The following is a 15958-nucleotide window of genomic DNA, read 5'->3' as shown; positions in this document are numbered from 1 at the left end:
CTCTTTCATGGAGTTAACTGGTCAGGGAGTTTTTAAACTATAGGTCCCTAAGCAATCAGTGCAATGAAATGTGCATGTACCTTGGCTGCTTGCACATAAAACTTATTAGCTTAATTTAAACCCACTTCTGTTGGCAAAGCAAGCCACCACAGCGTGCCTAACAGGGGAAAGTGCAGTAGAAGCAAGGAGACCTTCTTAGCTGTAGTAAAGCAGAATATTTTGAAGGAGGCCATTTCCTTGCCCAGAATAAGGATTCAGAGCTAGAGAAACAACCAAGTCCAACACTAATCTAAGAGAGGGCCTAGTTCAGCCACTGATGCTGTGCTCAAGGCAGAAATTAATTCACAAACTTCCACAGCCTCTGCAGCAAGTCAGGTAACAGCAATCGCTTGTGGACTTAAATAATAATTATGAAGTTGTGCCATGCTACGCTGACAGAACATTAATACTAAAACTGCCACAAGAACATTACTAGGATGAAAACCTGAGAAACCCATAATGAAAAGGAAACATTATGCCACGGTGACGAAAATATAGTAATTCATGTTAAACTGCTGCCTAAAGTGAGGATTTTTTTCCTAGCCACATCTAATTTATACTTATCAACACAAACACCTTTCCATAATCAATGGCTTTATTATTCTGAAAAGCAAAAGCCAACTCAAAATGTTACATTAAATTGATAGACACAGGGCCAGCCAGTGGGGGAGATTAGGTACAAATTGTTCACAGATGTATTTTTTTAATTATTATTTTGGCTATGTTCCACAGCACAGAGGGAGGGGAGGAGAGGGAGGAGGGAAGGAGTAGGAGGGAATCTGAAACTTACTGGTTGACCTCCCCACCATCTGTGATTGAATTTCTCTCGCCCTCGAAGACTGAAGCTGGCATCAAACACTGGGTCATACATCGAATTGCCAACGATTCCATGTGATTCAGGATAGAGTCCCTTTGTACAGAAGAAGATTAATTAGTAAAACCCTAATGCACACAAATCCAGCTCTTCACGGCTATCTGCAAATACCACTAAATTATTTTAAAATAGGTATCTTTGTAACTGCACACCAGAAAAGTTTGTAACTTTAAGATAAGCAGATTTAAAACCGGCTGTAGTAATGAAAGCAGTAGGATGATTGAATTGTGCTAAAAAGCACAAAAACTCCTGTTACCTGATACTTTAAAGTATTTTCACACTGGTTAAAAGTTAGTTTGAGGCCATCTAAAGTAAGCAAAAATTTATGAAAAGAAGATTGATTTGAACTTTCAGTTCCTCTTCATGAATTCCCTTTCTGGAAACAGTAATTCATTCTCTGGTTGCAAGAGTAACACGTAGCATTTCCATTTTATAATGTTTTCTCTTCACAGAGCCGCTGTGAGATAAGAGTTATTTCCAAGAAAAAAACGAAGCAAGTCACCCAAAGCCATGGCTTTATATCACAATTTGTCCAGCAGTAAAGGCAATTTAAGAGGTTTCTGCTCTTCTCCCTTTCTCTTGGCCCTCTCCCATCCCCAGCTATTTGTTTCTTCATCTCCTCCTTTCTCTTCCCATTTAACATTTGTGCAGAGGCTGCAGGAAAAAAGGAAGGGGAAAAAAATGCAGCTGCAGGCAGGAAGTCCCTCAGCTCAGCTTTGGGAGCACTGGCACTGTCACACAGGAGCGTTTGCATCCCACGGTGGGGACAGCCTGGCCACCAGCTGTGCCACCAGAGTGCAGAAGTGACGGTTTGTTTTACTGCAGGACCAACTCAGCATCCAGACACACTCAGCAGCTGTAAACTGTAAGTCGGCTGCTAAGTCAGCCCCGCTGACTTCAGCTACTCCAATGAAGGAACAACTGCTGGTTGTATTCTGGGTAGGATTTCAGGGGTGGTTTTTTCCCCTTTAGAAAAACTGTGACCTCTAATTACACAGCAGTACAAATAGCTGCAAAAGCAGGCATAAGAAAGCACAGGAAAGCTGTAACACAGTGTATGATAGTGTGATACACTTTATCTTAGAACTTCAAAATACTGAAGAAAATATTTAACATAACTGAAGGCCGAAAAGGATGGACAGAGAAGTAGTTTATAAAAAAAAAAATCTTGCTTCCCACAACTGCAATGCAACATTTTATCATCAAAAAGTCCTTCCCAGGGACTTACAGTAGCAAGGGTGTACAAGTTGGGGAAGGTTTTTGTAGGGTAGACAGGTCTCATGTAAGGAGAATGTGTTCCACAAGATCCTGAAAAATCAATAGGGAAGGCAAACATTAGGAAGTGAAGCTCTCAGACATGGAAAACAAAATCAGAGGAAGTCAATTGCTGTGACTCAAAATGCTGCAGAAACTGGTTAAATTTTAACCAATTTAAATGAACATTCTGCTGCTTAACATTGGCAGGTCTTCTCGTGAGACAGTAATAAATCCACTCACACACTCTTTGTACTTCACAATAAACAACTGAAATAATGCAGCCAGAGGACTACAGAACCAGCTACATTTCCATAGACTGTTTTCCTTTCTGAGCTAGCCTCCTTCCAGAGTCCAGAATCATTGGAATTATCTTGCTAAGTAAAACAACATGAGAAAACACAGGCTAATTTTGAGTGACATACTAAAGCTACAGTTTCACAACGGGCTTTGGCCACAGCTCCCCAGATCGCCACACAAATATGAGGGTCAGCACACACACAGGAAAAAAAAAAAACAAACCAAACACCTTTCAAGGGCATGGGCACACATACAAACTACCATGCTATACTGAGAAGCTCAAATATGCTTTGCATCTAGTACTCCACAAACCCAGGTGGATGCCTGCTCCCTCAGAAGTGAGTGCAGGGCTGCTCATCACCGGGGCATGTCCCCAGCCAGTCATCACCCATTCACTGCAGTGTCTGCACCCCCTTACCCATATCTTCAGCATTTCTGAATCAAGTGGAAAATTTTGTGGGCACGTCCCAACTAGCCTATAAGATTGCATGATACATATCATGTACTGAAGATGCATTTCTTTCTTGACAAAACTATATGAAGGCCACCAATTCCGAGCAGCGCTCCCCAAAGCAGCAGCTCTCTCCCCACTCTCTGATTGCTATGCTCCGCTTTAGCCAGGGTGCTTTCAAGCCACCAGTTGATACCATCTAAACCAAAGGGGACTTCTGCCATTTCACTTTTATGGAAAAAGACTTAATCTTTGTTAGGTCTTTCAGTCAGAGGAACCCTGTATTTGGCGCAGCCCTTCTACCCACCAGCTCCACAGTGACTTCTATTGCTCAATGGAAAATGAAAACAACCGGGATGCAAGAGATTGTCTTTCGTTTATTGTAGGAAAACAGATGTACTCACTCAGTTTTTCAATATTGGGCATGACCTTGTTCCCTTTCTTCATATATGATGCACGGAAACCATCAACAGAGAAGATGATCAAAGGAGGACGAACAAAGCTAAAAGCAAAAGCAGTGGGAGTGTAAGACATAATTTCAAAAAAAATTTTTTTTTTATTTGCTTGCCCACTGAGACTCCAGAGAATCTGAAGTACAGTTACTGCATATGCTATATGTCTATAATTTTTTTGCTTACTTAACAGATCAGCACAAACTGATAATCTTCACGCTTAGTAACATCCAGTGTTCAGTCACAATCAGTGAAAGGGCTGAGCTCCAACATAAAAGCATCTTCCCTGAGCAGCTAAAAGCATATAGCCCCAAAAGGCAAGTGCTTATAGAAGGAGATGGAGAAGGAAAAAAAATAGTATGCATGAGTACCCACCCTAGCATACAATCTGTAGTTAAAAACCACGTCTCATGACAGTTGGTCTTCTTTCTTCACAAAAAAAAGTCCATGGGGCATTTTGAGTGAGCTCTGTGAGGCAGAGCTCATTCTCACATATTAAAGATGACAGTATTTAATGTTATTTTATTACATTTTTATTTACTACTGCTACTGGGAGTTGACCCTAAGCAGGCAGAGATGTGCCCTGAACAGACACACCTGAGCTTTTAATGTTAGTCACCTGCTGCAGGGGTAAGTAGCCATCACTGTCACCAGGAGAAACAGGGATTCCTATCTCCTTCCAAACTATCCTTCTAATGGCACAGACTGAGCTGCAACCCAATGCAGCACCTGAGCAGACACTTACCTTTAAGGATAATGGTGAGCCAACTGGTTTCAAAAGTGCTTACTTTCTTAATGTTATTCATGTGCTCAAATACCTCACTAAGTCAAGCCTGTATCCCATTGCAGTTTAGAAATCCTTTCATTTAGGAAGAAAACACTAAAATGACAAAATTCAATTAAAAAAAAAATGTCCTGAACTGTGTTCATATATGGCTCAACCTGAATTTTACTGAAATCAGAAAAACCTAAACCTTTCCACTGACTTCAAGGGAGTTTGGTTACCTTCCCTATGCCAGTAAGTGAAGCAGGCAAACCCATCAGATCAAAGACTAAGAGTTCAAGCCCACATACCATACACTACTACTCACCCAGCAGCTCCAAGATAAATGCATTACAATATTATCAGCCTAATTGTACAAATGGTGAAGCACAGGAAAGCATCCAGCCCACAGCCATTCAGCCTGCATGACAGGACCAGTGCAGAAATGCGGTGTTCAGAGGTCCAGGGCAAAGCAGGGGACCATTGGCCTTCCTGAATTTGATTTTCCAGTTGCGTGCAAAACACTTACCCTGGTGGACATTCAGGAGCCTTTATCTCTTCACAGTCATCATCCACCCAGTGGGTTTCTCCTACCAGAAAAGTCACATTGGATTTTCAAAAAAAAAATCTGTGGACACAGCTACAGATTTCACAGAAAATGACAAAAAAATAAAGTCTGGCTTCAGTTAATGCACTGTCTTGTCATACTTCCCATGAATAATGAGCAGGTCTTTTCACAAAGCTGAACAAAGGATCTGGTTATATTCTATTCAACAAGAATATCCAAACTAGCACTCCTAGAAGTAGCTGTTAAAACTGGAGTTAAAAGTGTCCTTTTGACCACAGGAGACAGTGGTAACGCTTTAGGCACAGTGGTCATCTATTTTAATTTTTTTATTTTTGATCTGTCAAAAACAGGTAGTGCTGCTTCTGGCTGTGAATTCCCACCCTCCTCCTCACCAGCTCTGATGTCTCCATGAGCTGATTCAGCTGGCTAAAAACACAAAACAAAATTCATTCTGGTGAAGAAAAACAACCCTAAATAGTTTCCAGCTGGTTTAGAAAGCTGATCAGCTCATGGATCAGGTGAGAGTCAGACACAGCTAAAAAAAGCATTAATACTCTTTCAGAGCTAGATTAGTTAAAATTGCTTTATGTAATCAACTATTTTCTTAAGGTTTTCACTGCTGAATGCTGACTATAGAGTGGCTTATAACTTGCACTTTCACAGGTCAATTGAAAAACAAATTATTAGCTAATGTGGCTCGCTTCCTGAACCTGGCACTATTAAAGGAACTGCAGTTCAATTAAAAGAACAAAACAAAAAGCACCATAGAAAAGATCTGCAGGAAATGTGTCCTGCAGCAATTCCAACTGACCATGACAGGAGGTGGAGGGACAATTTCCAACGAAAAAAAAAAACAACACACTATCCACAGATAGGCAAAGGCACAAATAAAGAGGAAACACTGTTCTCACATAAGGCTGACGCCTGTCAGAATGCCAGGGTCATTGAGATCATTTGTTATTAGCCAATTAAACAAAGATTATGTACATTGAAGCTGGAGACATGTAAATTCCTCTGTCTTGACCCTTGTAAGAGGGAGCTCACAAAAAAGGCAGGAACTGAAAACTATACCAGTATTTAAGCAGTCTCAGCCTTGGGTTTCTTTGGGAAGGGGAAGAACATAGTCTATGGGCACTTGCTGGAAGATAAATATTTCATTTGGATTCCCAACAGCAAAACTCAAGTAAAGAAGAAAAGAAGTAAAGAAAGTATGGATCTGGACTATTACCATTTTCTGAACATATGCAGTTGGCCAAAATGGTGCAGAAGAAAAAATTTTGAACTGTAACCCTTCCACCAGTAAAGTTAATGAATGAAAAAACTAAGAACTAGTTGAGATACAAAAGTGAGAACCTGTAAAGTTCATTACCAAGGATCAGAAGACCTGCTCAAATGGGAGACACATTACACAAGGCAGGACATGCTCCAAGAGATCGGGGTAGAGGATGAAAATTAAGCCTTCACAGCCCATCCACACACCAAGCAGTGCAGGCCATACTGCAGCCATGGTGTGTCTAGAAGGTGGCATGGTCATCCCCAATGTGTCATCTGAAGCCTGTGCCACCCATCTGTGAAATACAGCCCTTGTATTCTTGCAACCCCTCTCCCACAAGAAACAAAGCCTACAGGTGTTAGGCCAAGTAGTTTGAGCAGGAGCTTTTGTGGTGGGGTTGGGGAGAGGTCTTTGAGGTGCAGATAACATATCTAGGAATGTTCCATTCCTTCTGAGACGATCAGATATCCCTGCTTTCCCTGTGGTGCAGACAAATGCATCTTAACACTTTGTGTTTTGCTTTAAACTCTTCTTTATCCAGCCACGCCTCTTCTCTTTCTATCAGTATCTCTACAGGCAAAGACAACATCCTTCTACTATCAACAAATTAGAAGTATTAACCTCTGCTAGTGCCCAAAAAATTACAAGTATAACTCCCCATTTTTCCCCCCCTCCTCCCAAAAATCAGAACTAAACAAGGAGAGGGTTCCTTCTTTAGAAGAAAATTCTATACCCACAGGGCTGTCTTCTATCAGGGTTGGAAAGATAAGAGGTAGAAAGACCAAAGTCGTACCTTTGCAAATGACTTGGTAATTAGTACAACAATCTCCTCTACTTAAGCAGTCTTCAGAGCAGTGACAAGCATTGTCATCATTCCTGGTTTCTCCACAGCGATCTTTGGTACATTCCCAGCCCCGAGCTAAAATATTCACAAGGTAAGCAAGCATGAGAGATTATAATCAAAACAAAAAGTATTCACTCAAGCCATAATGACAACGCTCCAGTCGTTAAAGTTGGATGTAAAGTTTATGGCTCTATTTTAGTGATTTCAAGACCTCTGAACTAGGCATGTAAACCAGAAACAAAAAGGCCCCTGGTGTCCTGCAGGTGCACCCACACACAAGTGCTTCTGCTACCCTTAGGTGTTGTACTTCAGGCTTTGTACAACCTGAATGCCAAAAAAAGTGTGGAAAGGAGAAGACAAGAAAGGATCTTGAAAGACAAACGGTGGAGCCTGGAGCACAAACTGGTGTTTCTTGGGTAGTCCCTAGTTCAATCCATGGGAAATAAGAGAAAGTTGAAAAGAGACTATGTAGATACAAATTGATGCTTTACTCCCATCAGTTCCTCACCCAGGTGATTCAGCACTAGTGGCAAAGTTATGAGAACAAGAGCTGCTCTTCAAGGAAAAGCATGGTACAGCTGCTGTAAAACACTCCAGCTCTTCTCATCTTGCGAATGAACTTAGGATCTAAGGGCTTGTCTAAATTAGGTGCTCTCTCAAGGGCAGTACATTGCTACACTTTGGAATAGGGCCTAAGGATGTAAGCAGGTGGTTTTCCACTTCCTGGCCCAACAAACAAGAAACTTTAAAAATCATTTTAGACAATATGCACCCAGTAAAAAACACACCACATCAGAGCAATGTCTTTTACCCTCTTTTCTCCTTCATTTGGGGCTTTTTTTCTATAAATAAGTAATATTTACAGATGGTACATGTGATAATTGTCTTAATAAATGCCTATGGGAGTATATGACAATTCACACAACAGTCCCAAGGGCTATGCAGGTATCCATACACATATGTGGACATGGTGCGCTGCGGACAGGAGGCTGAGGAACCGAAAATCTTCCCTTTGGTAGCAAAGATCTTGTTTTGTGCTAGAAATCTTCAAAAAAAGCCTCTCATTCTGCAGTCATTTACACTAGGGGCCAGTCATTTACACTAGGGGCAAAATTCAGAAGTTTTTGGCCTGGAACCGAAGTAGTTTTTTATACTGGATTAGCTCATCGTTTTTTTGTACCAAGCTATTAAAATGATATCATTATAAACAGAACTGAGGAAGTCAGGACTCTCAAGCATGGCACATCCATGGGCAATGATATTTTTAATCCTTAGACTTCTCTTCTGGCTGCTTAGTAAGTGTAATTCTTTGATAAAGCAAGAAAATGTTTAATGGCAAAAGTAGAAGGCACCTGTGTCAACTCTGACCACTGTGCAAACACTCAAGGAGATGGGTACAATTAATAATTTAAATGCACTATGCTAAGAAGTAAAACATAACTCATGGCCCTCTTTGAAGTTTTCCTTGCCTATGACTCATGAAAAAAACAAAAAGAAAATGAACCCAGAGCTGTATTTCCATCCCCCAGGGTCCAATGAATTGAAGTCAAACATTTTTACCAGTGTGTTATATGCATCCTGACATCTGGAAATTGGAGTCTGGGGCAAGGGTAACAAGCCCAGCCTGTCACCTGCAGCTCACTCCTAGAGAACCTGTGCCACTTCAACGCTCCCAGCTTCAGAGGCGCCTTCACGAGTAACCGTAATGCACAGTCCACAAGCAAGCATGAATTGCTCCAATATTAAGTTATCACTTGGGAGAAAAAAGGAATGACCAACCTCCAGCCTTTACCATGGCACTTTTCATTGTAACCTGGAGGTCAAACTGGTGCCTGAACGCTGATTATTGCTTTTAGTTGAGTATCAGAAGATCTACTTTTCACGTAGTATGAATAGTACCCTGCTTTTTCTGCCCTGGAAACCATGGCTGAAGCCCAGCAGTGAGGAGCAATAGGTGCGCATCCCTACAGTTCCTCGCAAGGAAACATGGGCTGCATTTTGGGCTGAGCCGAGCCTGCCTGGCAAATTGAAGTGCAGAGGAGATGCAGGTTATGGCAGGGAGCTCTGGTTTACTGTGACAGGTTCCGACTGCTGGCATAAGCCAGGCATCAGCAGCACCTGGCAGTGCGGGACAGGAGACCCATCGTACCTGTCTTTAAGCACAGCTCATCGAAGTCGAAGCAGCAGCTGTTGTAGCTCTTGCACAGGTTGTCACAGCGGCAGCCAGGAGGCTCTGCCTCTTGAAGTTCAAAGCATCTGTTTTTGCAGGAGCCAGAGGTACTGATCCAGGGGGAATCTGACAGGACTGTGTGGAACAAGAAACAGGGCAACATCTGTCAGGCCGGCAGTGGTGGGATGGGCGGCTCAGCCCTGAGCCACTCGGATGACCAAAACCTCGGCTGCCTGCTAAGGGGAAGGGAAGGGAGCAGGGACAGGAGAAGGGTGGCAAACAAACAAACAAAAAGAACAAATTCCAAAAAGGTTGCTCTTTTTGTGGAGAAAAAAAATTAAAAAGGGAAAAAAAAAAAAAAAGGAGGAAGCAGGGTGCTGTGATAATGTCCTGCAAAGAAACAGCCCTGGCTTTACCTCTGTAACAATCAAGAGATCATTAGCAGAAATGTATTGAAGTCTCCAAGGCCCCATTCCAGGAGCTGCAGCAATTCCTCAGAAGCAGGCCTTTGTTTTCAGAAACCAAGTGACATTTTCATGGCTGGCTGGGCAGTTTACATAGGAAAGGACTGCAATTAGTCTACATGCAGTCAGCAGGACTTGGTTTGCTATACTGGAAGGCGCCAAATCAATGTCAAGTGTGAAAGAAAACGGTAAGATGCTCTATAAATTAATGGAGAGACAAAGCAAGGCCTTTTGGTGGGCTTCTGCAGAGCATTAAATTATAAAAACTTAATAAAATACAAAAGTGTGTAAGAAATCAATATATTTGATGTGTATAACTAGATGCAGGATTGCCAGTCTGAAAACCATGAATAATGTATTAGACTTCAATAATCTATTTATTAGTAAGGGCCCTTACTGTCAAAGCTGATATGTACTTCTCTGCTTTTTTCTCAAAACTTAGTATTTTATACAATTTATATATTTTATACATTTTATACATTTTTCCTATAAGAGAATCATACACAGCAGCTTATATGAAGCAGAAAAATTGTCTGCTACTCTCCAGGGTTAATCGTATTTTATGAAATAAAATAATGAATGTATGTTATTCTTTAAAAACAGAGGTGTTCCAAGGAAAATTTCACAATGCCTTCTGGTCCATGAGAGACCTATTAAAATTAAGGCTTTGAAATTGTCTTGCGGTTTGTTTTCTTTTAGACCATGGTTTGGTTTTGGTTTTGGCAAACCTCACCATGATTAGCAGTATGATCTTAAGAGGACTGATGCAATGGCACTTTTGGGAAACAGTTGCTCTGATCTTTTCTTATAGATTTTTTCCCTACTCTTTTATATAGCTGAAAGTTTAGTCTCCAATAAACTGAGGGAAAATCTTTTCCCTAACAAGATGGCATTACACCAACACTGTGAGAATGAATGGAAAAGAAGATGAAGGGGGAGTTTGGAGGTGACATTGTAGTAGCTGATGTCACACCAGCTCCCATCCCCAGCACTACTGGTCCACCGCTTGCCTTGAAGTGGCACTGGCACTGGTTGGACACGAGCATAAACCGATTCCGGGAGCAAACCTGGCAGCAAATCAACCCTACAGCAAGATAATGGATAAGAAAACCAAACCTACCATGGCTGCAGTCATGGATCATGGCAGTGGCAAGGCACATTCATACAACTGCTGGAAAAGGTAGTAGTAGACAACTATGTCCCTCTTTGCTTTTGTGGTTTTTTCAATCAATCAGGTCAGTAATGATCAGAGCAAGTAATGTCATACACACAGTGAAGTTTCACTCTATAAGGTACATAACCTGTAAGGATGCTCATAATGAGCCATCAATATTTTGGCGATCTGAAGTTCCAAGAAGCTAAAGGTGTATCTATGCTGGCAACACACAGATCAGTATTTTCTTTGCTCACATAAATAGGCCACAAAGCTATGTTAGAAATTAATCACATGAGAATTGTTTTAAAGCATGCTAACCCTCAGATTTTCAGAGATATGAAGTCTTGTTCCTTATTCTTAGTGACAGCTGCTTCCTGCCAAAAGTTTCTGAAAATCTGTTACTAAAGAATATTTTCATGTTATTTAACCTTTTCTACTACTTTCCTTTTTGGAAGCTAGGTAATATATAATCACAGACCCAGTAAGCTGCAAATCAAAGGTATTATGGATTCAAAGGTATTACATACCAGCATACGCTATATATTCCTTACACTGGCATTGCCCTTTTCATTTCAAAGGGATAAGAGGGAGAGCATTTCCGAAGGTCAAAAAACACATGTCAACATGCGTTTAGGAAAGAGAAGGTGTAAATCTGACTGCAGATTACATAAGGGACAGAGTCAACTGCAGCTCAAGCTGTTGTAAAGAGCAGCTCATTTATCAGGAAACCACTGGAACAAATTGCCCACAGAGGCTGTGCAATCTCTCATCTTGAAGATTTTGAAGAACAGGTTAGACCAAGATCTGTCAGGAGCGCTTCAGTAATAACTGACCATGTCTTGGGATACAGAGAGATATCCCCTCTAGCTCCATCTTCTATAGCTGCAAGTAGGGTTTCCATTTCACATAAAAAAGGTTTAGCCCAGCTACCTTGTCAGTTATTTTTTCACATCTGTTGACAACCGCTTTATTACTGATGTGACAAATTATCCCCAATTAGCAAATTCAAGTCACACCTCCTGAGTCAATGTAGGACACTTTCTATATAGCAACGCAAAAGAGGACTTAGTTTAATTTCCCTGATCTCTGAATACATTAAGATCGTTCCTTTGTTTATGACGCTTGACCTTGCCTTTGCAGCCAAACCATGATTTTGAGGTCGTACACAATGCCATGGCATGGGTACTGGTGCATGCAGAATAGTTTGAAAATATATCATCAGGAGCTCCATCTCTGGTGAGTATTTTCAAATTAACAGAAGCCCCTGTACAGAACAAACTTAGACAATTTCAAAATCTTTTTCAAAATTCCTGCATCCCTCCACAACTCCTGCAATCAGACCATGCAAGCAGGCAGAGGGGCCTCAACAAGAAGATCCTCCCTCCTTATTTAATACATAAAGTTTTTCACATCTTTTTCCATGCATTCTTTTTTTTTGGCTAACTAAGTTCAAAACAACCATCTAAGGATTGTCTCTTATGTCATAGGTTAGAGAGAGAAGTTACATAGGGCCTTCCTGATTCAGTCCATGGAGGTTATTACATTTCCATTGTAAATGTGTTGTAAATGTATGGCACCTTGGGAAGTGCCATATAAAACTATTTGCTCTGATTCTATCTGATTACAATATTAAAAAAAAAAAAAAAATCCATTTACTTTGAGTAGTATTTCAATCATAAGACTACACAATATATACACAGTCTTTACAGGAAGGAAACTACCTGGTAAGAATTTGCCATTTTGAATTCCATAGATCCTATATGGAACCTGTATGGATCAACTAAATACCTATACAAAACATCTGGAAACACCACTTTTGCTAGAAAATATTCATATTATGAACTTGCATTTCATTTTGCAGAATGCCATTGCAATGAATAAAATTTCCATGAAAAGTCACATAAATTAAAAAATACCTCCTAACTATTACAATACAAGAAAGAGATGACTCCATTTTTAATGACATGCTTAAAAATTCAGTGAGAAGGGATAGAAAAACTTCAGAGTTTCTCCTTCCAAAATTTAAGATATCATCCTATCACGACCAAAGGACATGCTTCAAGAGACTACTAAGGCCATTTTCCCTGAAAGTGCTTACAAAGATGTCTAGAAAGCTCATAAAGCAAGTAACTTACAAAGGCAAAGTTATGAAAAAATGGGAGCCTTGGTTCTCTAACGGTTTTTAGAAATTTTAAGTAAAAAAATTATTTCAATGAAATAATTTGTTGAGTACAAATATTAAACATCTCAAATGTATAAAGGGATATATATATTTGTACACTGTAAAAAGAGAAGAAGGAGGGGGTTAGGCATTATGGTACTTCTCTGACATGCATTTATAAGGGACTAGGAAAAAACCTATGTTTTTGACTCGCAGATGAGTTCTATGCTAGATGAAAACTGAAATTTGCTTACAATCACGGCATACCCCTGGAGAAATAACAAATCGGTCATATACAGTAATGGTTGGTAAAGAGAAAGTGCTTTGTCAATACAAAATAATTAACTCTAAACACCAAGAAACTTGGCAATAAATAAGCCAAAGCAGAGTGGAGTTGAAAAAGAATTTAAAACAACCTTTTATTCTGGATAGTTCATTGCACTGGGCTTCTGAAGAAGTACAACTGGATGTCATGCAACTATGAGAGCTTAAATAGGTTCTTTCACCACAGTGTTTTAATTTTAATAAGAAAAACACCTCTCCGGTGTAACCTTTTACTTTCTCCTTTAGACAGATGTGACTGTAATACTTTATTCTTTGCTATCACATCCTTTTTCTTTACTGCAATAAAAGTAACCAAGCTGCGTAAACACAGAAGGGACAAAACCCTCCATTACTTTTCTGTCTCTCATTGTTGCACCCTGGACTGGACTACTTCAGTGCCAAGTGCTGGTCCAATCCCACCTGTAAGCAAATTTTCATTAGACTGCCAAAAGTACCCTACCTCCTGCCCTCTTGCAAGAGATCCTGTATTTCTTCCTATTTTCCTGGAATGCTGAGCTAAACCTCCTGCTATTGGAAACAGCCCGCAGTTACTGATCCCAGCCCTGGCGGCGTTGAACAGTGCTGGTTGGCTCAGCAGAGTTGGCACTGATGAGCTGCGGTGGGTCCCCAATACCAGACCTTTAGGACTTCAGTAAAAATCAACTGAGCAGCCCTGCCATAAAGCCTAGATGGTCACCAGCAAAAGCAAATCAACTGGCAGTCAGGTGTTGAAGACATGAAATGCAAATCCTTCATGTTACTATTACACACACTACCAACTGCTCTACAGTTAAAGTACTAGAAGATAAAAATAGAAATAAAATTGTTTTTCAAGAAAATTTTTTTTACTGTTATATAAAGATCAAAGCAACAGCCATTATCTTTCCGGTTACCTAAAATGCCTCTGCTCAGTGATCAGCAGCCCTGATTGTGGCTGTGATTAGACACCAACTCCTGTGAAAGGTGGGGGAGAGAGGGACACAGATTCATTACCAGGAAAACAACAAACTCAGGACACAGTAAACAATTTTATAATTAAAATTCACAAGCTATCATTACAGACAGGTATTGCAAATGAAACCCTTTCACTTCAGTTGTATTAACCAGCTCTAAGTGAATGACCACTGGTTTCCTTTCTCCTGCCAAAGGAAGGAACAGAGACACAAGTCAAGCCTACTTTTTTTTAAAAAAAGAAAAAAAGCCTAGTTTTCCATTTTATATATTTTTCCACTTGGACTATGCCTGAGCTCACAAAACCCTATACTGCCCCAGAATACAAACAACAGTCCCTTCTGTGGCGTGTTCTTGCTTTCCTCCAAAGAAAAAAGTAGGAGGCGAAAGAAAAACAGACGACTCGGTGACAGCACATCTGTGCGAACACCTGCTCTCCTCTCCCTGGCCCTCTCCGCCGTCAGATGTCTGCCGTCTACTGTTCACAAACCAGCATGACCTCAGGAGCCACAGAAATCCCAAAAGCTTTTCTCGCCCGCGCCTCTTGAAAGCATTAATCAAGTTTCTAGAAACCGCTCCAATAGCTACCAAAATAAAACCAGTACCCTTAAACCCACTGGGGCATTTCTCTTAGTTGTAGAAGGAAACTGTGCAGAGCACAAGACATGGCAAATGCCCTGTAGGAGCTGATGAGAGAGGTCTCTGTGAGACTGACAGTGCTCAGTCCTAAAATAAGCTAGATTTTCCATAGTCACATGCACACAGAGCAAAAGTTTAAGTAAATAGGAGACCTATAGGTGAGTCCCAAAGGTCAACTGACTCAGGCTCGGCAAGTTATTTATTCTTTTCTACATCCTAGAGGGAAAAGGAACAAGCAAACTACTGTTTCGGAGTAGGAGTGGTTTCTAACCACAGTATATAACATAAGGGTATTGCGATGTATAATTTATGTCTGTTACTGTACCTGAGACGGGGCCCTCATCCCATTCTTCAGATCTCCTAAATCGATTTGTTGTAAATCCCATGCAGACATTTACTCCAAAGGCAAAAGCAAATAAAGATATAACCTGCAAAAGTAAAACAGCAAAGTGAGCAAACTGTGTAAAAAGCAGGACTTGGGAGCTAAGCGCATTACGAATAAAGGGGCAGAGATGGTCCTCTGTACATTCAAGCTCCCCAGCACTGCAGTTCCCATCACTGGAGCAGCAGCTGACAGCGTCACCGTTGGAGCGTAACACAAACCAGAAGGGGTTTATGAATAAAACATCTCTTTCCGAAGCTGAAACACTCCTTTTTGTAGGAACTTATTCAGGAGAGACGGGCTACTCCTCCTCTAAAAGCAAACACGCTCCTCTCCTCCCCTACCTGGTGCGAGTGGACGCAGCCCTTCTTAGCCATACTAGAGAATTCTTGAAAAGCCTGCGCGGCACCGTCGCCTTTTCTTTATAGTGAGCGCAGAGCTCTGTTTGCTCTGGGAGTTTGGGCTATTAGCTACAAGTAATCCCACCTGGTGAGGTTGACAGGCTCGTGTGATTTGTCCAGGGGGTGATTTCATCATGTTTCACTCACAAATCGCAGCTCCGAGTGCAAGAAGCTCCAGGCATCATCCCTCACTGCGCCCTCCCCCCAAACACACACACGCACGCTTTTATGTGGTTTCCTCTGGCAAAGCAGGGCTTTCTTATGTTGCTGCGGCCAATAGCTGTTCCTGCTCATTTTATTCTCCTCGCAAAAGTAACATGGTTAAAAGAGAAACCAAATGCGTCTCCATCTGGCTCCGAGAAGAAGCGGGGGAAGCTCACTCGGGGCTGCAAAATGAAAATATCCCGATGCCACCCTCAAATGTCACCCAACATCGCTGCGTGGTGGGCTTGGTGCACGGGGCGAGCACGCTGCCACAGCTGCTGACCTTGC

General features: G+C 41.2%; 1 protein-coding gene across 1 annotated transcript; it reads right to left on the bottom strand.

Annotated features, from left to right (window-relative positions):
- Positions 1-829: 829 nt before the first annotated feature.
- Positions 830-15604, bottom strand: LOC104078796 (ectonucleotide pyrophosphatase/phosphodiesterase family member 2-like; the record flags this gene model as incomplete). The annotated part of the gene is made up of 8 exons (XM_009580577.1): positions 15410-15604; positions 15009-15111; positions 8968-9123; positions 6768-6893; positions 4663-4723; positions 3323-3420; positions 2142-2221; positions 830-949 (listed from the first exon to the last, which is right to left on the bottom strand). Coding segments are annotated over exons 1-8 (777 nt in total), but the record flags the coding sequence as incomplete, so codon positions are not given.
- Positions 15605-15958: the final 354 nt, after the last annotated feature.

The sequence above is a fragment of the Fulmarus glacialis genome, unplaced genomic scaffold (genome assembly GCF_000690835.1).
Source record: "Fulmarus glacialis isolate BGI_N327 unplaced genomic scaffold, ASM69083v1 scaffold8756, whole genome shotgun sequence".
NCBI classification, from domain to species: domain Eukaryota; kingdom Metazoa; phylum Chordata; class Aves; order Procellariiformes; family Procellariidae; genus Fulmarus; species Fulmarus glacialis.
Note: the sequence above shows the minus strand (reverse complement) of the source record. Positions and strands in the feature narration are given on the sequence as shown.